This window comes from Plectropomus leopardus, chromosome 5 (assembly GCF_008729295.1).
Source record: "Plectropomus leopardus isolate mb chromosome 5, YSFRI_Pleo_2.0, whole genome shotgun sequence".
Taxonomy (NCBI): domain Eukaryota; kingdom Metazoa; phylum Chordata; class Actinopteri; order Perciformes; family Serranidae; genus Plectropomus; species Plectropomus leopardus.
Window position 1 is genome coordinate 6,775,773 of NC_056467.1, and position 25,852 is coordinate 6,801,624.

At 38.0% G+C, this 25,852-nt stretch overlaps 1 protein-coding gene across 1 annotated transcript; it reads left to right on the forward strand.

The window, feature by feature from the left end:
* Window positions 1-5,456: 5,456 nt before the first annotated feature.
* On the forward strand, window positions 5,457-24,345 carry mpzl3 (myelin protein zero-like 3). The gene is made up of 6 exons (XM_042487286.1): window positions 5,457-5,663; window positions 9,035-9,201; window positions 19,050-19,263; window positions 20,917-21,073; window positions 23,107-23,176; window positions 23,412-24,345. Exons 1-6 carry the CDS (start codon window positions 5,558-5,560, stop codon window positions 23,490-23,492), a joined length of 795 nt encoding a protein of 264 aa, XP_042343220.1. The 5' UTR covers window positions 5,457-5,557; the 3' UTR covers window positions 23,493-24,345.
* Window positions 24,346-25,852: the final 1,507 nt, after the last annotated feature.

A 25,852-nucleotide genomic window follows, 5' to 3' on the forward strand; every position in this document is an offset into this window, starting at 1 on the left:
GTCTTTTTTAAAAAATTTTTTTTAGATAAGCCAGAAGTATTTTATCACGTTTTTTTTAAATGTCACTGTATGTTTTGTTATAGAGCTTTTATTAAAAAATAAAAATAAAAAAGGTTTTCTAATTAAAAAAATGCCTTAAAATTTTCATCACATTGTATCCCATGTATTTCACAACACAAACTTGATGTGGACAGTTGGCCCATGAAACAAATGATCACACGTAACTTGGTAAGATTTGATAGAACTCATCTATTATGTAAGAGAGGAATATTGTTATATCATTTATTATGCATCATTATCTTGAAGGCACTACCTCCAGTGTGCTTATGGTGTCTGTCTGCAGAGCTCTTCACTTGTTTACCTGTAAGCATTACTGCAGTGACTCACTGTTTAATTTGTTGCAGGTCCAATATGTTTATTCCTGCCTCTGTGACTGCAGTCTGGGTTTGCTTGTTTATTGGATGGGATTGTTCATGACTGTGAATATGTTACTCTATGTCTGCGTGTGAGTGTCTGTGTCTGTGTGTGTGTGTGTGTGTGTGTGTGTGTTTGTGGGCCTATTTGTGCGCATTGATCAAAGTCTATCTCTGGTGGGTGCAGCTTTAGTTACTGACTGACAGAGCTGAAGTGTGTTAGTGTGCAGTTGGGGGTAGTGCATGGTTGACTAACAACAAAAAAAAGGGACGGGGTGGGCGGGAGACGGAGTGTGTTTATCCAAGCTAAATAATTGCATTTTGTTGTAGAGAAAGGCCACTGGTGTTGAACCGATAAAACAACAGTGGCGTCTGCAGATAATCATGTTTGTATCGCCAAAGTATCTCTTAATGACTCTCACAGAGCTTAGACTTTGGCCTCTAAATAATTCTGCCACTTCAGTAATTATTGTGGGTGTCCAGGATTTTGTTTTATAAGCAGATATGAGAGTTTGTCGTGCTCAGAAACAATAAGCCAGTCAGACAAGGTAAATTATCATTTTGTAGATGTAATGTGTCAAAGATTTTTCTAACACCAACCAGAAAAGAATTTCATATGAGAACATTTTTTGGCTCTCTTAAACATTTCTCTTACATTTTTTTTTTACTCTAGGGACATAATTTGCATGCATGAAAAATAACCCAGACGATGAAATATGTCTCTGTCAATTGATCAGTCAACTAATATTCTAGCTACACAGGTACACTTTGTTAAAGTATGGATCCAAAACTCTAAATATCTGAAGAAACTAGAGACTAAAGTTATCAACTCATCGTAGCGGAGTAAAAAAAGAATATTTCCCCTGATGTCCTGTGGAGTTGGAGTAGGAAGTGGCATCAAATTAAAATACTTCAAGTAAAGAGAAAGTACCTCAAAATGTATTATTTTACATACTTGAGTAAATGTACTTAATTACATTGGAGCACTGCCATCCAGACAAACAGAACCAAGTTTGCGTGCAGCAACTTCATGCCCGTTCTCTGGTGGCTGCCAAAAGACAAATGTAGGAAAGAAAAGGAAATAAATGCTGCTGACCAAACAGCAACAACATTTCCACCTCCTCCTGCTTATGGATTTTGCATTTTACCAAATAAAAAGAGAAACATATTGAATGTTAAGTTCAAACTAACCTTTATTTGTGTATCTGTCTGTTGCCTCTGCAGGTTGATAGCAGGAGAGGTGAACTAAACTCCTTGGAGAGGTGTTAACCATTCCTTGTTCATGACTATTTTAATAAGCCACTCTCTCCCACAATAAATGCAGCACATGTAAATTATGTTTGTAGAGAACAAACTTAAGTGGTGGTTGTTTGATAAAGGTAGAAAAGGAAACACTGTGCCTTTGTGTCTTCAGCAAAGAAGGAAGTTCGTTTGTCTTTCTCTCTCTCTCTCTCTCTCCCACTTGGTTTCTGTCTTGCTTCATCTCTCTATCACTTCTCAGTCAGCATTCCACACCTTCAGATGGGTTGTACCTGGCACAGTAATGTGGAGAGGCCCTAAATTCCTTCACACATCCTTACACACACTCATATGTACACACATACGGGCTTGGCACGACAAGTTGTGTAAAGAGGAAACAAATCACCGTTACTAAAGGACCAAATGCTGCACTGTGACTGATATTGACGGCAGTAGTTGTCCATTTGTCCATACACACACCTATGCACTCAAACACAACTAATCCTTTCACTCTAAAGGTAGAGAGTCCGCTTTATTTATCTCAGTGTACTGTATAGAGCCTCCTATAGCTATTACAGCATATGAATAATGCTGCCATACTTGTTTGTAACAGCCCTGAGAAAAGTTTCTCTATGTGAAATGTTTAAAATACACCGAGTGTATTGTAGCAACTTTTCATCAACTATTCAGTGCATAGACAGCATGTTGAAAAGACAGAACGACTCACGTTTTTGGCTGAAGGATAATGGTTACATACACTGTCTGGCCCCAACAATTTAAATCACCTTTATTAGTCCCCTCCAGTGTTGACAACAGAAGAACGGGTCTCTTGTTGACCAGAGTCGCCAGAAAGTCAGTAAAAAGGGGGATTCTTCATTGTGGCCGAGATGATTTCGGCTGAAACTGAGACCGCTCGACTGCAACCAGACAGAGAGCCCCTGTATCCACACACACAATACATAAAACAATGTAATGGCCTGTGTGTGTGTGTGTGTGTTGAGTTTATCTCCAACAGAGCACTGGGAGTCGCCATCAAACTCATGCAGATTACATAATGTCATTGCACACAATCCAACACCGTGGAACGCAGAAGTTGTGAAAGCTCCCAGGTAAGGCAAGTCCTTTAACTCAGCATCTATTCAAAAAGCAGAGCCCCTTCCTCTGTGTGGGAACTGTTACATAATACAGTTAACAGATACACTGTGCTTATGAATGGATGTAGGGAGGAGCAAGCCTGTGCCTAACTCTCTCTCTCTACATCCACAGAGATTTGAATTTTTGCAAGAAACATATACACAAAGTACAGCCAGGTAAAAGCATGAAGCAAAAATGTCTATGATGAAATTGCTAGATGTCTGTGTAAAGGTAAACAGTGATAAAACATTGCTTTCGCAATAATAATTTTACACACATTTCATCTTTATGATGCCTGAATCTCACTGTCTGGGCTTTCTCACAGGAATTATCTTCACATGGTTGGCAGTAAATTAAAAATTAGTTCTGCAGTTATACACTGAGAGTAATTTCTGTTTATCGCATGGCAACCCTACATTTCACAGTCACTTATTAGAGAGCCTCTAGATGCTTTTTCATTTTTATTTTTCAAGTTAGGGTACAATGTTTAACATGTGGAATAAACATATTCCTCAGTGATTAACTCTGCATCAAATGTGTTTTGGCTGCAGAATTTGCCTTTTTTCAGAGCACAGATTTTTTGCTCAGGAAATATTTTGTTTTGTATGCATGCCATTATACACTTAACTCCAACTAAAACATCCAGCTATAAAGGTAAGTCTGCTGAGAACTGAATCTGATTATAGTACACATCTGAAACAAACAGGTATTTCAGGGCCCAGAGTAATGGGGTTGCCACAACAAGCACTATAACTATTACCATAACGATTTGAATGTTCTGTAAACAGTGGCACAGGGCACATGCTGCAAAGTGCATACATCTTTTTCAACATAAAAACATACATTTTGTGGTCAAAAGTAGATATTAGGCTCTATGTTGAATATGATGTTTCAATAAGACACATTCTAATTGGCTGTTACTATTTCTATTATTCATGAAATCGCTCTCGGAGTGATCGTTTGCCACTTTCGTTGGCGTTAGTGTGGACTCCACAATCCACTTGAGTTGGAATGATTTTAAAAACTATCTTTTTACAATTACAGTTATTGTTCTTGGCGTGGATGGCTCTTAACAGAGGATGCAACTCTTTTTCGGCCAACACAACTACAGCTTGTTGTCAGGATGGAGGAGATGTTTCTGGCAGACCACATGGATGTAAAGAGTGACAATCCAGACCAAATTAAGGCATAAATACACTTCAAAAGGGGTCTGTATAAACACATAGCAGAGAGATAAAGCATTACACAAGACTGAGACTGAACCAGCAAAGGATAGAAAAACAAATACCGTCTCCCACTAGAGATAATTACATCAGTAAAGACAGGAGATTAGGGACAGGGATAGTGGAGTAATGGACCTAGAAATAGCAGGAGAGTCCCACAAGAGCATCGGTAGTTTTATACAGAAGCTGTCTGGGGAGATGAGGGGAGGACTGGGCCGCAGGCCTCCACATAGAGGGGTCATGAGGGGGATGGAGATGTGTAAAAAGAATGTGTGATATTTTAAAATGGTTTATGTTGACTGCACAGCCCATGCTTTTTTTTATTTTTATATTTTTTAAGATGTGTGTCAATGAGAGTCTCATGCTCTCATGATCAGCGTCATAAGTTCAACTTTGTAACTTACCAACATTATCTTCATAAGCTAATACATAGGAACATTCTTTGCCTAATTATCCTTAAAAGAACTAGTCTATTACCATTATTATTTTATTTTTATTGTTATACTTTGTCCAGTGACATATGATTTAACTATGTTATGGGCTACAGGTTGTTTTTCAAAAAAGGAGTCTATTGTTAATCTCCCTTTCACAAATTTAGCAATTTTATGGGAACTAAGGATTTAAATTATTTATTAGACCTATCTTATAATGGGATATTAAAGTCGTTGAAGTGCTGGGGAAGCAACTTTGAAAGCATAGCTTTTTAAGCTACCATTTACTTCCCACTGAACAGCAGAGCTACCCCAGGGAGAAATCTAGTTTGGTTAAGTAAATGTAGGGAAAGCAGTTCAAACAAGCCTACTTTTTTTTTTTTTTTAAAGAACCTACATGTGATACAAAATTAGAACAAAATATAATTTTAAAAAAGCACACATGCCTGCCACTTAATTGATTTTATTTCAAAAAGTGCTTGTTTACAGGTCATAATAATGAAAGATAAATAATTAATACTTGATTAATAGTGGTAAAAGTGGGTTCTATTAAAGAAGATAAGGTATGGTAAAATAAGACAATAATAATAATTTAAAAAAGTTAATTTAATTTAAAAAGTAATAATAATAATAAAACAATCAATCATTTATATTCATGGCTCAAAATTGTTTGTAATTTCAATAGTTTACAACGCAAAAAAAAGTCACAAAAAAATGAACTTAATTTCTTGAATCACTATGCAAATATAAATTTAGTTTAACTACCACGGAAATGAATGAAATAACCAGTTTAATTACATTCTGGCAACTTCTCCCAAACGCTGAATAGTCTAGTTGATATAGCCTAATATAAAAGTGAGATATAACCTCGCTGATTTATAATCACTGTTCGGTTACTACGGACGTCATAATTGCTATCCTTTCTTTATTTAAACCGAAAATTTAAATGTTGTTTTACTCCCAGTGATCCAGCGGCCACTTCCTGATACACCTGTTTGTCAGGTAGGATAGTCAGCCCGCAGTCTGCAGGCGCAGCGGAGAGACTGAGTCATGACTAAATAGATAATGGACGGAATTTTTCCAAAGCTTTGACGCAATTTGGACGTGTTTTTTGTTTATGGTCATGCGAGTGAACCCGTTTTCACATCTGAAAATGCGTCGACCGCGTCAGGGGAATATCGCTGTGAATGTGGTCTCGTTGCTGTATTTGGTCGGTGTTTTCGGTGAGTACACGGAGCTCCTGTTTCAACACAACAGCGAAACTCTGTATGACTCGATTGTTTGTTTTTGTACTTTTGGCACTGCTGGTAACAGTAACCGGGCTATATTTTTTCGATAACAGTGTCGAAACTCTTAATTTCTTGTCACGTTAACTCGCTGTGAGTAGTGGCCCACGTTTCGTTTCCAGACCTACATGAAAGCAGCTCTGCAAACACTATCAAACGCCATGATAAGACTGCCCATGTTTTATTTTTAGGTGGCTAAGGCAGTTCCCCTGCTTATAGCCTGATGCTAATATCTGGTGCGTTTAAAATGGCAACATAGGCTGCAGCAAATTCCCATGAGAATACTGTAAATATTAGCTCATTAGGGACTGTTCCTTATTTATGAGAGGGGAGCAGGTGAGGCACTTCAGATCACTTTTCAAGCACTGGGAGCAAGGTATGTTTTTTATTGGCTTAAGAGAGGGACGTTCAACTTTAAATGGTAGTATTTTGTATTTATTTCAGTACTATTAGAACTACAAAGCCCACAAGTGAGTTTTAAATGTATCCTGAAAAATAAATCTAAAAAAATCACGCAATTTATCATAGCTGGAAACTTTCAAAAATATGGTTAACATATGTACGATAAAGGGAGGGTTATGCAAACAAACAAACAAACAAAAACAAGCAACACACCAGCCATCCCCCTACTCTGATAAAGTACAATCCCTTATAAAGTTGTGTTCAACTCTACCTCTGACATGTTTATAGTGCGTGCCCATTAAATAATGATCTAATTTTGTAGGAATAAGTCAAAACAACCCATTTAAATCCTAATCTTAAATTTTATGAGAGCTGCCACTGTCGATACAGGATCAGGCCTGTGTAAAACGCCAGGCTCCGAGGGATTCTGACAACTGGTATGCAGTGAGTTAAGAGCACTGTCTTTTTGCCAGTTACATTACAAACATGGCTCTGAACTGGCTGGCTGTTTGCCTCGCTGTGAAATCATCTGACTTGTTTTTGAAGGAATAAAAATGACAGATATGTGCAGCAATGGCAACTGTGTATCTTAGAACTCGGGGGACATAAAGTATCATTATGGTTTGTCTTTATTTGATAAACACTTGAGCACAGTGTCTGCCAGGATGTAGCCAGTTTCTCCTGCCAGGGTCACATCAAGACAGATAGGAAACTCTCACAATGTGATATTGCCTTCTTCTGATTTTTGTTTTTTGTTTTTTCCTATGTTAAAAGTCCAGACTTGTTGTAGAAGCTAGGTGTCAACATGGCCACTGATGAGCTGCCAGCTTTCCCATCCCACCACTAATTACAAGATTGGCACTATCGTGTCTTCAAGTTCAAGAGCTGTTCGGCTTTCAAGGCTCCTCTTCTTGATCTCCACTTTCAGGAAGAGATAGCTTTGTTCATGTTGTGGACTCGCTCACCCCGGGGTCTTTAGTAGATGAATCGGGCTGATTGGACGATATCTTGTACACTCTGTAGTGTAAGATAAAGTTTGTCCTTATCACGGCTTTTGGGGTCTCAGATGGAAACAGTGGTGTCCGTGTGATTTATCAGATGATAGCTGGGCTTCTGTTCTTGCTTCGTCCTCGGAGAAAAGGCTGTTTGAGGCCTTTGCTTTGAAATGGAGGGATGTTTAATTTATGCCCCCAAAACAACTCTGCATTAATGTCACTAATGGGGTGTTTACATGCAAATGTGGCACTTTTCCACAATGGGTTCACTTAAAGGCCAAGGGGACAGGTTCAGGTTACTGGATTTGTACCCGTGGGTAGATTTGGTTTTCAGTGAAAGACAAGGTGTCCATTTTAAAACACTTAACAAATATCACAGATGGTAGCCCTTTTCAAACAGAGATTGCACCCAAGGGCCGACATGAAGTCCCTTCTTTACGCTGCCTTTGCATTTTTATAAACCAAACATATTGGCGTTATGCTTCTATGTTTTTTAGACATCTTGCCAGCATCACAGAAGCAAAAGAGGTGTTACGTTTGTGATGTTTAACACAGCAGCATCCGCCTCTAGTGTGACATTAGCATAGGCATTGGAAACCCTATTTAAACAAAACAGTAGCAAAATGGCGATAGAGAACCTTAGTAATGTGTCCCTAAAATTCAGAAATAAAGCACGCGTGGGGGTGTCAAGTCAAGCACAGCTGCGCAGCCTCCTAGCGAAGGTGATGCAACTGTAGTGTTTGTTTTAGCTTAGCAAAAGCTCTTTACTTTTAGTGATAACATTCAGGCTTCAAAAATCCTGAAAGTAATGTTCATTTGTGGAGATTATCTAAACATGTCAGATATCATAACATTTGTTTACCACAGAGCTTATTTTCTGCAATGATCCAAAATCCAATGGAAAAATCCTGTAGGCTTTTAGACGAGGAAACCAGGGTGATGCACTCTATAACAGTCATTTAACTTTACTGTTCATATGGCGGCTGATCTCATCCTCTGCTCAGAGGGTGACGAGCCCCTTTGGTTCACACTGTAGTGTCTCAACAACTGTAAGATGAATTGTTGTAAACTTTGCTATAGAAAATAAAGGTCCCGAGATGATTCATTCTAATAACACTGATGACCCTCCTGTTTTACCACCAGCAGGTCACAGTTTTGTCTTATTCCTTAAAATAGCTTGATGATGACGACTAGTTGAATTGACTCATTAGTTTGTACAGTAGTTTTTTTGTGCTGTGGAGGAAAGAGAGGTGAATTTGTCCCTGTCAGTTTGTTTTCAGCTGTCCTTCCATGACATAAAATGAACTGAACCCAACATTTATAATTTAGAAATAGTTAGTCATAACTCAGTCTTATTAAATATTTTGAGGTGCTCTCTCAAAAGAAGCAGCAGAATTCATCCCTTTAGTATCATTTGTTGCAGACACTGCTCCGACAGGCCTCCCCTGGTATTCTGAATAAAGTGATAACAATGAAAACACATTTAGAGACACAGGGGTGTAGCTTTATCTGCTGCTGAAGGCCCCTGACAGACAGATGTGCAGCAAGTCTGTGAGATACAACAAGAGAGGCCGGTGAGAAACGTGTATGAGGATGTCTCTCAGTTCAGTGCCTATCAGGACGAATTTGCTGTGCTGGCACTTTCTTGCTAACACAATGTAGGCATATTTGTAGATGCTATCAGGTTGTTTATTCACTATTTTGCTTACAGTAAGCAATTAAAGTATCACTCACAATGTGTCCTACTTTTTCTTTGTCTATTTCCTCTCTGCTCTCTTTTCTTATTCTTTTCACCTAAACATGCCAATCTGCCTTCTTCACATTTTTCCATTTTCTTTTTGACCCCTCTCCTCTGTGACACTCTGTGTTTATCTTTTTTCTGCTCCTCCTTTCTTACTATTTCACATGCAGGCCTGCCCCTAGTCTCCTCCATCACAGTGAGTACCCCAGCAGAACTCCATGCATCTAAAGGGGATATCGTCACACTGTCCTGCACTTTCACTTCCACCAGTAGGCCGACAAGTAAGATGACTGTTGACTGGTCTTACAGGCCCCAGACTGGAGGGCCACCGGTGACAGTAAGTATACCACACATTTATCACATTAACTGTGGGAAAAAATCTGTGGCTGCACTGGATGATATTAATATATCAAACAAGCTGAGAGAATTTGTTGATTTTTTTTTTTTTTTTAGTAAATTGAGAATTATGATGATATTACAAATTAAATGTTTTGGTTATTTTTAAGCAAAAATGAAAACAAAAATCACTGTGTTCAGCCTTTAAAATATGTGTATGTGCTGGGTTTCTTTGCCCACTATGACAGTAAACTGAATATTTTTGGGTGTGGGTCAGATAAAACAAGACAGCTGAAAATGTCACGTTGTGCTCTGGGAAATGGTGATGGACATTTTACACTATTGTCTGACCTGTACTACCATTGTTTTTATGCTTTTTTTGTATTGTCAGACATACAAAACATAATCCAAAAGGGATAATAAAATCCTGCACATACTATACAGTATATCTGCATATATCCGCACAGATTTACATATTTATATATATATAGGTTAAATTGCATTAAAGAAAAGCAAAGGCACGAAAACATAGAAAATACATTAACATAGATTAGATACAAACTATTTCTGGTGAACAGTTTTTTCAAACTTACTTAAGTCATTGCTTTGTACTTTAAATATGTAACTTTCTCTTCTCACCTCTTAAGCTACATAGTTACATACAGTAGTTAAAAACCAAAATACAAAACCATAACTTGTACTTAAAACGAATATAGTAGCTAACAATATAATAAAACATAAAACACTGCTTTATTCTAAAAATCTTTGAAAAGTGCACCTCCCCATGAACAGTGTCATAATGTCCCTTTACCTCTTAACATTTAATACACTGGTTTGAGATATCACTTATAAACAATGTAGATTTTCATTTTTCACCGTTTATATTTTAAAAAGAAATAAAGCTGGTATTAATAGATCATCTTGTTACTGTAAACAAATATTTCATGACATTTTATTCACTAAATGACAAGTCAAACAATCAAGAAAATTATCTGCAGATTGTTAAACATGAAAGCAATCATAAGTGTTGCTCTAGTTAGTTATGAAAAATATAATGTGTATGAAACTTAAGGCTCCACTAAGTTATTTCCTTTTAACTTCTCAGACGTCCTACTTACCATAATTATAGTACATGTATGTGACTTCCTCTGCTCACTCTGTACAATCATGCAATGTTTGAATATCTGGCTGCTTTATTTGCATTCTTGGCCAGCGTGACTTCTGTTGATATCTGAACCTACACCTACCTACCTGCGCCCTCAAGCAAGCTCAGCTCAGTCTCAGTTTCAGTGTAGATACTGTGTGTGCCAATAGAGTCTATCAGGGATGACAATATTTTTCTGGCCAACACAGAAGTCAGCATGACTTTGGTTCTCTTGACGAAAAGAGAGTTCAGATTATTGCGGAAAATAAAGCCCGTGGCAAACAAAAGGTTAAGACACTTACACATTTTGTTCATCAGATTAACACCATTTTTATCATTTTAATGTGTGTATGCAATCGTCAGTAGTAAAAGGCTAATGCTACACTATGAATGAACTTCACTGCAGTTGAATGACTTAACAACGCCCCCACAGTGAGGCTGTAGAGTTGTATGGTGTGGTGATTTTGTTGTATCATTTAACCACTTGTTAGCAATCCCCTTTTTTAGGAAATCTAAAAGCCGCAGAAGTTACGAACTGAGTATTTACTGGCATTTAATGTTGTTGAATAAAACAAGCAAGTCTCTTGTGTTAACCACAGACCATATATTAGGCAATAAAAAAACACCACTGACTTTGAGACACGGGAACCCTGAGTGTTAAAATGCCAACTCATTTCAGGGTTTAGGACCTGCACCACTCTACAACTTTGATTTGTCAGCAGCTGTTGAGGTCCAGGTTTTTTACCCATTCACATTCGAGCCCAGCCTTTCTCTCTTCCCGAGGCCTCTTCAGGAAACCCCGGCTGTTCCGCTCCCATCATACGCCTTTCTCTGTGGTGGTCTCGTGGTCTTGTTCGAAATGCGTTTGGATGTATCCATCTCAACCCATAACTGCACTCAGTCCTCTTACCCCGCACACTCCCGGGTTAAGTTTCAGCGACCAATCCACTAAAAATCCACCACATAATTTAAGCAGTTCCATTTGTACTTGAAGATAGCCATCAAGTGTGGTTCTTTATAACTGCATTTGGACCATGAGAATCCATAGTGTGGTAGGTGCAACCCTATATGCCGTCATTTCCTATAGGAGCACTCAGAGTTAAGTGGAAGCTAATGTTTTGTGGCTCAGCTGATATGGAGTGCTGTTGGTTTAGTCATTAAGATAGAGTTGTCTGGTCTAAAAGTGTGTAGGAGGAGGAGAGGAGGAAGGACTCATTGACAGGGTGTTTATCCACGTGTGTGTCAGTCAGCAGATAGCGTGATATTACCTCACGAAACCGTAGAGGTATTAGTAAAGAGGTGTGCCAGCTGCTAAATGAAGAAAAGCTGTACACCGGTGCCTGCATTTCTTTTGACCCAGCCCGACTAGTTTATTTTCTTTATCACAGATACACATTGTGTGGCAGTTTCCTGATGCTGCCCATAGATGGAACCAAGTCTGGAAGTTTTTCATTTCTATTTCCAAGCCTTCATTTACTTTCCATCCAATTTCATTAGCAGTTTTGGCTGCTTTGTTGGCCTGTGTGTCCCCAGCCGTATATCACACTGGGAAAGACCATGAATAAGCATGTGAAAAGCTCCATCAGAAAATATAATTTTGCAGCCAAAGCTTTAGTGTCAATCTGAATTGCTGCAGTGCTTCAGTGACTTGCATAATTACCTCAGTCCTGATGAGAATTAATTTTGTAGATTGGAGTAGAGAGAGGCTGAATGTTCAGTCAAATATCTGTGAAAGCCGATGGTAATTGGAGGAGTTGGCAATTGAATTCTGCTGAATAATGCTAAAAATAAATCTATTAAGATGATCTAAAACTTCGTTTAGTCACTGTTTTTTAATTTGTCAAGTCAGTGGAAGCTTTTGTCTTGATCATCATATAGATTAGTAGAATGGTTGACCCTAGTTGAAAACAATCCAACATCCTTGGCGGCATTGCTGCATTTCTTATGAGTTAAAAGGATCGGCGGGCCTAATGTTTGATTCCAGACTGAGCAGACTCTTACGTAGTCAGTTACTTGAAGCGGCTCTCGTGTAGGCTGCCAAGTCCTAGAATGATCGGCCAGGCCTGCAATCAAGCCTCCCAGAAAGTTGCAGCTGAAAGACACACTGTTGTAAAACCATAAAACTGTATCAGTGTCAGTGATTGTTCAGGTGATTCTGTGTTTGCTTTTTCCCCCATTCTCGGTTTATTGAAAAGCCATACACAGTTATCCATGTTGACATTGTTCATGGTGTGTAAACCCATAGGCAGTAAATGTACTGTCCTCACATCAGGCATACATTTTTGCATGATTTTGATTTAGGCTGCACTGTTACATCAAGTCTTCTGCAAAACACTTTTACACTTATATACTGTATACGCTACATTGCTATGAGGAGACCCGAATGAACAAACACAGACTTTACATTATTCTAAATAAGACAGAAGTCTACTTATGCATCTGCACCAGCGATAGTTTTTGGGTTTGCCCAAACAATATCTCAAGAATACCTTGAGGGGATTTCTAAAACACAAATGTCCACTTAGACACGAACTGATTGGATTTTTGTGGTCTAAAGTCCAGTGCACTGGGGCATCTAAAAGTCATCTTTTTGGCCATAACTCCAGAATTTATCTTCAAATTATGACAAAGTTTCACAAAAAATGTCTAATAGGATAAAATTATGAGGAGATGAGGTCAGCTTCACTGTGACATCATCATGTTCTGCAAAAACACTTTTCCTGCCATTACTTAACGTCATAACTCAGGAACAGAAGGGGAGACAGTTGGTCAGATTCTAAATTGGTGACACTAAACTTTGGTGTCCGCCTTGAAATTGTGCTATTTGTAAAAATCTGCCAGGGGCAGGATGTGTGTGAAGGATCCACATATTATATAGCGTCTTAGCAACAACATCTATATTTGAAGCATTGTCTACTGTCATGGCTGAGTGTTTACAGACATGGATGTAGACTGCAACTGGCAGGTTTTGCAGAGACATACAACCAAGTGGTTATTCAGATTTTCCCATAGAGATCATTTATGTACAAAATATATTACATTCTGTAAATACATCCTTTCTATGTCTCAGTATGCTCTGTTTTTTGTGCAGCATGTATAGTTCTAGTTAGTGAAGTTTTTTTCTGGCAAATTGGGAATTGGAAACTTGTAAAGCCTATACTATTGATTTTTTTTAGATCTTGTCAAAAATTGTACTCATTTATTCCCTGTAATTAATTCCATGAGACTTGGAAAGCTTGAATATAGGGCGAAGAAGACTTGATTAACTTGGCGGCTATTTGGCAGTAACAGAGATATTCTCTCTTCTGAGTGCCATCTAGTTTTTTTTTTTATGAGAAAACACTGGAAAACATGATTATCTCAAAAATGATGGAAATTAATTTCATTTTAATGCTGTGCAAAGAGCCAGTGGAGTAATATTCATTAGGATATTATCTCAAAGAGGCTCAGCTGCTTTGCTCACCTGCGTCCAAGATATATCACATCCTCTGAATCTGTTAATTGTGTTGATTTTATCTGTGTTACCCAAAATAGTTTGTCCCCCATTTCTGAAACATGCCAGTTGCAGGACCTATTATTTATGTTAGGATAGTCACAGAGGGGCATCCTGAATGGCTTTCCCAGTGCTACCCAAGCTTGTTTCAACATCCACTTATTGGAGGTTGCTTTTTACCTAGAGTTGCTTTTTACCTTTTTGGAAGACTTTGGTTCCCTATTTTGCAGGTGGTGAAATGACCAGCGCAGACAGTTTTTTGACCTTGAAATTTGCTTTGCTAATCTGTGTTTTATTTTGGTTCCCAGCTCAGAGTGCACTGAGCACAGGTGTGAGGAAAGGAGCATTGTGGTGGGAGGTTCATTCAAATGAGGAAGCACAAAGATACTTATTGGTATTTTGGTAGACTGAGTTTGCACTAAGAATAGAGGTCTCAGAACAGCTCGGGGTGGGATTCTCTAGCCTGGTAAAACCATCCTGATGATGTGAGCTCAACACTCTGTTTCTCTTTCTGCATCAGTGTGGACTCTCTGCCTTCCCAAATGATTTCATTCGCCAGTAGTACTTGCTTTTGACGGACAAATACCTACAGCCAATCCTAATGTTAGCATTAGTGTCTGCTCCTTTACAACACAAATACATTGGCAGTTAGACATTGACAGTATAAAATATGCTATTTATTTATATTTACCACTTGTATATGACTTTTACCTTGTAGACAACGATTCCCATGGGGTTTTCGCGATACACTAGTGTTGCCAACAATTTTTTTTTTGTCATTTCGCAGCCAGCTGCCTCTGGACTGCTGAATATCAGCTGACCTCCCTGATGTATGTCCAAAGCATTGTGATCTGCATGGCTGTGATCTCCAGCTCTGATGCTTCTCTTATCTGCTCTGACATCAAAGCAATCAAACACAGCAACAAACATGCATTTCTTGCGGGGAACATCTTCGCCACCAACAGAGTCAGTTAACAAATCAAGGTTTTGCCAAATCCAGTCAGAAAAACAGCAAAAAAATATTGTCCTCAGAGAAACTGTGCAAATGCATCCTTTTGTCCTCGTTTTATTATTGTTATCCACTCAATTACTGTAAAAGCTAATGTTAGATTTAGCACTTACTGTTTTGAGAGCAGTAGCCTGCTATGTCATGAAATATAACAAAGTCCCTGATTAGCTGCAGACTTTTAAATTAAATTAAATTAAATTAAATTAAAAGTGAAATCTTCAACATTATATACAGCAAGTTCCCAGCAACCAATTTTCTTTTTAAAGTCAAGCAAAAATTTAAATAAAAAAATGAATAAATAGAAATAGCTGCATGATGTTTTACAAAGTAAAAGTTCCTTCCCTGTTGACGCTTTCTTTGCACTTTTTAATTAATTCATTTTACCAGCGTTTATTAAAATAAATACTGATATAGATAATCGGCAAAATGCCAAATAAAAGCCCCATTAATCGGCGAGGCTGATAATCTTTTGATCCTTAATCAAGATGGTCTTATCAGGCTGAGAGGCCCAACAATACAATAGCATCACAACACTTAAGTAAAGACACAGAATTATTGTGACTTTAGATGGTTTATAATATGCTGACTAATACATCCTGTGATATATTGTGATTTATCACTTTTTAACTGCAAATTACACCCCTAAAGGGAACCTATGTTAACATAGATTTTATCTAATAAGATAAAACTTTCAATTTTTATCTCACAACAACAACAAAAAGTATCCAGTGGACTGAAAAAGCCACTGATTTCATTATTCTAGTAGGCCACCGAAAGTTTGATTTGTATTTGCAGCTGTCTGCCGCTGATTGAGTCAAAAGCTTCTCCTTCAGTTCATTAAATTCCTGCAGCCATCTGAAGGCAGCGGGACACATATGTTGACAAATCTGCAGCATCCAATTTGAGTTGTGCAGCACTAGAGTCAGTGCCATTACAGACTGCATCTACTGTGGAAATGACACTGCTGCTACAGAATAACCACACACACCTCTGCGCACATATCTGGTCTGTTCCAGCTCGATATTCTCGCCATTTATGGGAGAGACCTTGGATTACTTGAGCTCATTAATATAAGCTGCACAGACGCTCCATTTCTTAAAAAAATCCCAAATCAAAACATAAAAAAGCTGTTCGTGTTTTAGACTAGAGCTGCATTATAAAGCAAATGCTGCTGTGTCACATTTTTCAATATGATGTAACTGAAACAGTGTTGTGTTGATGCCAGCACATAAACTGCCTCCTCAAACAATTTTTTGATTATTTGCTTGTTTCATCATTGCATTAATTTTCTACCTAAAAAACCCCACATCATCTGCCTGCGGCTGCAGATTTGTTGTGCTGTGTGTTCACATTGTTTTGCTCCAGACAGGAACTGATTTCCTGGAGAATAGGTTTTTTTTTTTTATTTATTGAGCTGTTATCATCTGCGTCAGTGTGATTGCTGCAGCTGTTTCAGAGCAATGAGACAAGTGATGTAGCTGGCTGACATTGAATTTATTTATCACTACACCCTCTGATATATATTCACCTTCATTCAGCCCTTTTGCACTTTGCACCGCTGCACCTACATTAGCCAAACTGCAGTTGTGCTTGGAGATGCCTACACAGCCTGTGTCTCTCTGCATTTATTGTTGCGCCTGTGTGATTAAAATAGGGCCCTTCAGGTCTAATATGAAAGGAGCTGCATGAATTGGCTGGATGCAAAAACATCCATAGTGTTTTCTCAGGGAAATCGATAACTCCCTTATGCTGTGCTTTGAGAGCGCAGATGAAGGCCATGCAGTTCTGATCTTATCCTGCAAATAATCTAAAATCCTCTTGATGTCTTCATGTTCCTTATCTGACTCAGCCAGCTCAGAAAATGACATAGTGGAAAGAGTAATGACCAGCCACTCATATTACATTACTGTTTCCTTATCTTAATGTAAAAGTTCCCTTTCTGTTCATGTAACAAGTTTTGTTCCTTTTTACAATTCAAGTGGTTTAAGTCTGAAATATAATTGAAGAAGAAATTCACTGCTGGAAAAATGGTCTCTTCATTTAATTACTGACTGTCTATGCAGTAGAAAGACGTCAATTCCTTTGAAATTGGTGCTATATGACCAGAGAAAACTAATTAGTGGGTCACATAATGTGAGCTGGAATGCTTTTCAACAGGAAACAATCTGGTGGGTGGATGGTAACAAGCAATCTTGTATTACAGTGAAAGAGTCAGATAAAGTTGTTACTGGAAACATTTTTCAGCCTGCATTTTTATAATACAGGAAACGGTGTTGTGTCCACTTCCTGCTCATGGATTCTCATATGTCAACTAAACGGTGCACTAAAATATGTTTCCGAAGACATTTTAGGGCAAGAAATGGGCAATATAGTAAAAAATCAATATATTATAACTATATAATATTGATACATTTATATTTGATCAGCACCGCCTTTTTTCATGGTTTGATTTGAGTTTGATCTACATTAGAGAGAGAGGGAGAGTGACTGAGGGATTGTGCTTTCGCTCAGTTCACTCAATACTTTTTGTATCCACGGTGACGGTTATAAGCTTGATACTCTGGTTACGCTGGGTCAGGTAAAAGATCTAGTCAAAATCCTGACTGATTTTAACTGTGATTGTTTTTAACTTGTTTTAATTGACTCATTGTTGTATTATATTGCTCTATTCTAATTTATGGTTTTCTAAAATTATTTTAGATTATTCTGTTTACAGTGACTGATACTGTACTTTTTAAATTGTTTGATTTATGTTTTTATAATGTACTCAGGTCTCTCTTGATTAAATACAGGTTTACATATATTTAATATAAATAAATGCAGAAGTACAATCACTGGATAACACAAAACTTTTACTAGCTCTAGGATTTGTGTTGAGAGAAGAGCATTACTCGCATTGTTATGATACAAAAGTGGTTGAAAACCAGCAAAGTATTCCCTTAATTCAGCAATTACCATTGAAAAATCAGCTAAAATTTTAACTTTTCATTCTCGGTGTGTATTGGGCATATTAAAAGTCCTTCTGTCCAGATTTTGCATTCATTCATACCAGTTGGGTATATAAACGTAAGTACAGTGTTAAGCTGTTGCCAAACTGTAGGTCGGCTTCACTTGTAATAATTTGTTGGCTTGTCTTTTGCTTTGTCACACTGTTTTCTTTTAACTTTCATTTAGATAAAATGCATAGAAATTAAACAATTGGTAAAACAACAACATGAGAGAAACCACAGAATACAAGCAGTATCTAAGACTAATAGTTAAAAGGTGAAAGCAAATACACTCAAAATCAACCGCTTTGTTTCCTTTTCCCTCCACTTAACCATGTGTCAATTTCATAGGCTTTTATAAGTTTTTACCTTCAGTTTTGTTTCGTCCAACTTGCTGGTTCCTGGTGACTCACCAGGGCATCATAAAAAAACTAACTCTACACTCTTAAGTTTACTCTGTGAAAACATTCTGTAGTATCTCCACATTTCCATTCCCCCTTCTCCACCTGCACACACAGCACACTCGTACTCCTGATGTCATGTTGTGAAGAGCTCTGGGTCAGCTTGACGTGGGAGTCACGACGAGATGGAGTTTGCTGTTGAAAACACACTCATGTGGTAAAGGTTAAATTGTGAGGTCAATTCAGATTTGGAGAACGCTGTGTTTCAGATTTTCTCTCTCAGCGAGACTCACGCACACGCGTGAATTTTCTTGGCCTTGTGCTTGATCAGATTTTTATTCATATTTCTTCGGCTGAACAGGCAGCCCTCTTCACTCTGCTATCGACAATATTGCCAAAAGAAAATGTCCCACTGCCATCTGTCCCACCACCTGTTGCAAGAGACTCTTTCCCTCAGGCAGGGAACTGATAAGTTAGATTTAGGAGTGATGATTCTTCTAAACGCTCTCTGAAGAAGGGAACTGATTGTTAAGTTACAGTTTACTGAGGTGTTTATAAGTGAGAGTGCAATTCAAGTCTGAAACAGTGAATAAGAAATGTATTACTGTGCGTCAGCATTCCTTTCTTCTCACTTGAATCTTACTTTGCCAGTTGCGTTAGTCACCAAGGCCATGCAATTAAATTTTTTCTCCTTCCTCCCAGCACTGCAAGACTTATTTCAATATAATTTTACACCCTTGGCAATGGCACATTCTTTTTTACCACACTCACACGTATTAAACAAATAAAATATACATTTTTTTTACCATCTCCAGTTTTTCCACTTCTCTTCACGGGCGTTCCCTCCGCTCGATGGTCAGTTTGCTGGCCGAATAAAGTGGGAGGGGATCCCAGCACGCGGGGAAGCCTCCATCTTATTGATCAACGCCACGTTGAAAGATAATGGGACCTACACATGCTCCGTCAGAAACCCCCCTGATGTCCACGGGTCCCCGACTTCTTACACTGTACTCACTGTCACACCAAAAGGTAAGATGGTGCACGTGCACAGATGCAATTTTTTTTACCTGCATATTTAGCCTTACAATAGGGCTTACTTCAATTGTTTGCACACTTGAATGCATGTGATGTAGTAGTCAAATCTGGCCTCTTATGACCCCATTTAAATGCATTCTTTGATAAATAATCAGATGTACCTGCTCTTCCTGTATGATTTTTAATCCCTGTCAGTCCTTGTCCTTATTTAACTTCAGGTGTCTGGATTTGGCTTTTCCTAAAATAAATTGTATACTGTGTATGTGCGGAGACGGGGCCGAGAAGAGGAAGTTTAAAATTCCACTGCCAGACACATACTTTTTAGATAGCAGTCGAATCCAAACATCTATTTAGTGTTTATGGAAGCCTGTCATGATGTTACAAATAAGTTTGCTCTGCCGTCAGCAGGCAGTAGATGGTTAGAGGCAGGGACGTAGTGGAGGATAACATCAGATTTAAGTTACTGACTTTTACAGACTGCTCTAAATGTTTATGACCTAAATTTGATTACAAACAAGTCTAAGATAAGAGATGACAGAAGTTTTAAAAGCAACAGTTTGTTTTTTAACAGATTAACATATAAGATAAAGCATGTTATTTTAATGAGCCTTATAGGTGCTTCACCTTTCAGCAGAGCAAGGCTAGCTGTTTCCTTCTGGTTTCAGTGTTATAGGCTGCCGGCTCCAACTTTATATTTACCGTACAGACATGAGGTAATATCAGTGTACCACATTTGCCATTTCTTACAATTTTTTTCTTATAGTTGACCTTAAGAAAGGTCCCCAGAAAAGTCTAAGTCTGATTCACGACAAATTCTTAAACCCCAGAGTTGTCCACACAGGTATCCTCATAAGTTGAAAGCATAAAAGGGCACAAACCTGCAGGACCTTGTAAATACACAGAGACTGAAGATGAAGAAAAGTTGGGAGAATTAATGCTCAACTGACGCCAAACAAGCTGTCATATTTAGTAGCATCAGGAGTGGATATAAAATAACACGAAAACATGCATGGAATGCTGAAACCGCAAACTTCATGCATTATGGTAGCATGTATGTTCTAGCTTATAATGGATATGTCTTGACATGTTAGTGAAATATTGCATGTTATAAAAATATTTCTGTAATATATATCCTATAATATTATACAACAGTAAAATCGATAACCCATTTTTATGCGCAAACTTGTCAGCACAAAGTGTGTGTAAGAGTGCTCTTTTGTGTGTAAATATTCTGTTTTTACCTGAGAACAAAATCTTTGTGAAAATTTTGTAAATGGGTTTTGAGAAGAAATTTCTTCTGAAGAGCGGTTGGTGAACAAGGCCCAGTCTTCTCATTTAACTCTTGGCAAGAGAGCAAAAAAACTTATTTCCCAAAAGGTTGAACCATTGCTTTAAGGGCATGTTGTTGTTTTTTTGCTTTTTTTTAAAAAAATAATAATAGTGTGTCTTGTGTTGGATGTAGACATGTTTTCACCTCTAAATTGGTAAGAAGTGGTTATTTACTGCTAGCATAAAGTGACATATGTAGAACTGCTGTATGTGCTGTATGATCTGTATTTGTGCAGCATGTCTGTGTAATTAATGCGTAAGTGTGGTCATAAACAGCTTGTTAATGCATTTCTAATGACCTCACATCCTCCTCCCCAGCACCCAGCATTCGCTTCTCTGATGTTGCGGTCCTCCTCGCTTTCATCCTCCTCCCTTCCGCCATCATCACCCTCATTCTGATTGGACGGATGCTCTGTCCCAAGAAACAGAACAACCAGTCTAAGGTCTACAGATCGCCTATAGAGGTCACAGAGGGGTGAGTGGATTTAATCAATCAATCAGTGCTGTGGATCTGCAGGGGGTAACAGTAGAGACCGCAGACTGTGATGGTTATAAATGTCTCTGCATTGCAAATTTGATGTAGGTAAAACAAGAGTGTGAGTTTGAGTTAAATGTTTGATTTCAGTTGGGTTGCTTGCTGTAGAAAGGTGCTGTGAATCTGTGAGGAGTCCAGCACTAAAGTCTGTAATTAGCTGATCTGCACGCTGGTGTGTTGTGTAGCGGTGTTACTCCCTGTGGTCTGCAGTCACACAGGAGCTGGTATTTCTCTTTTGCTTGGCGTAATACAGGAATATAAATGTTAAACAAGCCAGTGACACTCTGTAATACATGTCTTAACAGTTTGCATAAATAATGACAGGGTTATGTAAACAGTAGGTAGCAACTAAAGTTCTCTCTAGGCCCAGTATTTATATATATATATATATATTTTTAATTCTATATATTTATATATATATAGACTATTTTGACCATTCTGCAGCTGTCATATCTTTTTCATTTTTTTCTTCTTCTTTTCGTGTGGCAATTTATCAAGGTACTCTGTCTCATCTGCAGCACTGCTTGAACCTCTTCATCATTTTTCTTTCCTTTGTGTTAAACCACAATGAGATGACTGTTAACTGCAAACTGCACTCAGGTTTCCTCTTACAGCAGGGAACAGAACACATCTTTTAAAACAAAATGTGGCATTTTGGGAAACAGGCTTATTTGCTGTCTTGCCGAGAGATTGAAAATAGATATGAAGATGGAGACAACAGCTGTATAGCATAGTTTAGCATAAATAGTGGTCAAGAAATACAACCCATTAAAGAAGAAAAATATCATTTTTAGATACAACATGTTTATTAGTGAGCTTTAGAATGACTGGCAGGCAGGATTTGTTAACCTCATACAGGGCCAGGCTTGCTATTTCCCCCTTGTTTCCATTTTTCCACACTGACTGCTGGTTCAAGCTTATGAAGGCACATGTGAGAGTAGGGCTGGGCAATATGGAGAAAATCAAATACCACACCAAATACTGTAGGGTTGAGTATTGGTGCTTTCACAAAATGTTGACACAATGAGATTTGGGGTAAATAATCATCAGTAATATGGATATAATGACTAAGTGGATTAAAGCAAATATTAGAGCAGCTACCTCAGTCTGGAAAATGACCTCACAGTAATGCTGTTGGTAACTTTTTATGACTTTTTATTACTTTTATCATATTTGCAGTCACTATATTCTTAAAGAACATGAGACTGATAATGTGTGAAAAAGATTATGTCTCTCCTCTTCTAACTGCTTCTAATGGCATGTGAACTATACAAAACAATATCTTTCTGAAAACATTTGAGGTGAGAGATAAGCAATGCAGTAACAGAATCTTAATTAATATTTGGTCACTGTTGCCTAGTTTTACAGTTTGACCAAAGTTTCAGGAGCGTTGACATGATTGACAGCTGTGTTGGAGACTCTTTGGCTCTTATTGGTTATTTTCGTTAATGTGCTGCCACTCCATCCTACAAGGCAAGAGAGTACGTAGAGGAATGTTATTTTTTTCATAGAGTATCCATCTCATGTACCTCTGTGTTGATATAGTGACAGTTTAAGCAAATATGACAAAGTTGTTTTAAAAAAAGAGAAAAAATACAACAACTTTAAAACCAGGAAAAACGACTATTGTCCAACCCCACATGAGAGAAATACCAACTTCTTTTTCATTAAACTCTAAGCAAGAAAATTAACTAGCGAATTTCCCAAAATGTTAAACTGATCTTTCAATATGTAGAAAAAAAAAATTCTGAGTGAGAATCTTTGCACCAAATTCGAATAGTTTTGGTTGTTAATCAGTATGAGAATGATGAATGATGAGCTGTAGCCTGATGAACCTACTATATGTTTTGTATATTGCTGTATATTTACAGCACAGTGTCAAAATGTAACAGACAAGCCCTTTCATGGAAATTGTGAGTGTGATTAGTGTCATTATTAAACATCCATGTTGTTCATTCTGCATTCATTAACAGAGAGGAGTATGGCTTCCACCCACCGGGGGCCAAAGAAAAGAGGGCCTCATGCTGTGACCTATATATGATGGTACAGTACAGAACGTTTCATTATACCACACTGTCATCCAACCCATAAATAACTTAATGAGACATGTCTTCCAGATCCATTTCACGTTTAATTTTACATGCCCTCTATGTCAGACAAAAAGACTTGAGGGTTTATAAAATATTGATTTTTCCATTTTAGTTGTCTTGTGTCTGGCTCTGTATTTGTTTGTCTGTCTGAAGCCTTAGCTGACTGACTTGTTTTCTGGTCTGTCCAGGACTCGGAGGATGAAGATGGGTATTACAGCCTAAAAAAGAGGCCTCCTCAGGATGAAGGGTATGCTGAGTCTCAGTGCTAGAGAACCCTGCTGGTGGGGAGATGGAACTGCAACATGTAGACAGGTGCCTCGTAGTGTGGGAGGTACTGAATGGAAGTGCTGGATTCATGTCTTCGTTGCCACATTCAACCCCTTACCAAGTCACTTTGGTGATGTTTACTTTTTGTGCTTACCCCTTTGGAATAATACTTTTTGTCTTGACATGATTTGAATTATGCATCTCCAGCACTATATTTACACTATAAATTGTGTCAATAATTTGATTTTCCTTTTGCCTACAAGCTGCTACATTTTCAAGGCCGAGGTTAGAGGTCTAAATCCCTAAATTTTAGAGCTTGTAGTCTTGATGAGATATTATTTGTTTATTCTGTCTTTACAGGTAAGCAGCTGCTGATTCTGTCAGCTACCAACTGTGCATGCAATCACAAACAGATGAGCACTATGTATATTTATATCTTGATGATTTATATGTGTCAGGTTCTTATTGTGAAGGAGATAGATATGTTTTGTCTAATTTATTGCCTGTGTCAATGTCTTTTTTTGAGCTGCAGTGGAACATTTCTGATATCCTTAATATTTGGACAGAAAATAAAATATGGTTTCATTTTGAATGTAAAATACACCCACCTAGTACTATTTAAACAGTATTTCCTATTTTTTTAAGTGCCTGTACATTGCTGTACCGTGTCATCAACATCAGCAGTAAATGTGTGTCACCTTACTGCTCAGCATATTTTGGGGGTGTCTGAGTTTGTATGTGGTCTTTCATGGATGTGTTTATTACATGTAATTCTGTCTTTGTTTGAAGTGCATAGCTTTCCTTTGTTAATTATTTTTTGGCAACATTTTTGCCTAAATAAATAGTTGAAGAGCAGTTTTTTGAGGGAAATAATTTCTTTTTTTTTGTTTTTTTTGTTTTTTTTGAAGGTGCTTCCAGAGATTTGATAAAAATTATTTTTTATTATGTCAATGCATCTCTGTTCACAAACAGACAATTTCTAAAGATAATGGCATACGGCCACCATTTTCTCTTCTCTCTTTGTTTGGTCCTTTGCACTATTCATGAATGCTCTTGAATATTCCTTTAAAAACTCTAAGGACAGGCTGGAGCCTCAGTGCTTCACTCACAAATTGCGGCAGCATCTGTTTCATCCACGCAGTCGTGGGACTCGAGAGTCAGAAAAAGACCTAATAAAAACCCACCAATGAAACACACAGAAAACAATAAGTCCTCATTCTGTCTCATTTTTTGCTTTTCTATTTCTCATTCAGCTCATTCATGCCCTCTAGGTTTTAATAATTCACACACTGCTATGGTGAAACAATTATCATTCCTGCTTCATCTGAACTACCATGGCAACAGCTTACTCATGTCAGGCAGGGAAAAAAAAGATTTTTAAAAAATGATTGAAGATAGAAAATATGCAGCTGACAGCCTGGACTTAATTTTCTGGACAAATGTTAGGGAATGGGTCAGTTAGATTTCCTAATTCCCAGGCTGAAGGGATTTATCACTGCCAAACATCATCAGTCACATTTAGAGATTTGTAGATCGACTTAACTTTTCTAAATGCTCCACTGATCCAGAATTTTTGTGAAATATTAGTTTTATCAACCTAAATTCTCTTTTTTAATCCTCTTTGGGTTTAGTAGAGAAGAGTATGCAGTCCTCCTCACGGTAAAGTGCTGCATTTGCCTTATTTATCCAAATTTATTTCATCTGTCTGGTTTTGTTACTGAGGGGGGAAATCTTGGCATACAGAAAATGTTAGTGCAAATCTTAACTGTGAAATACAAAACTCTCCTGAACAGCAGCATCCAGAGGAAAAAAGACCCCGCAACAATGGCTGAACCTGAAACCAGCTCCACCCTGCCCAGAGGAAGTGCACAGATCAGTGATCCCAACATGTGCATAAAAACTAGGTAAGATGCGTCATATTCTGACTGAGTGACCATTAGTTTCACACATCTTTTCAGTAATGTACTCAAGTTGGTGATTACCATTATGGTCCAAATCATTCCTTAACCAGCATATTCTCATTCCAGGTCATCAAAAAGCGACACACTCTCATGTCCCTGGCATGTGTTATTGAAGCCAAAGGCACCCCTTGACGTTTCTAGGACATCCACCCTTTGGGCTCAACTATACTCAAGGTTAGATCATATTTGGACACAGATGGGGCCTTCTGTCCGTACTTGTCGTTCCTTTTATCCTGAAGAAGATATTTTTAAAAAAGGTTAGACGGAACAAATCCGTAATATAGTGAAAAGAATTATCCGCCCACATACAGTTATGTACTTAATGGCCTTGTCTATAATGCTGCATCTTTTAAAAGGTACATTGTTACGACCTCCTGTACCAAAGCCTTTTTTGTTGTCTA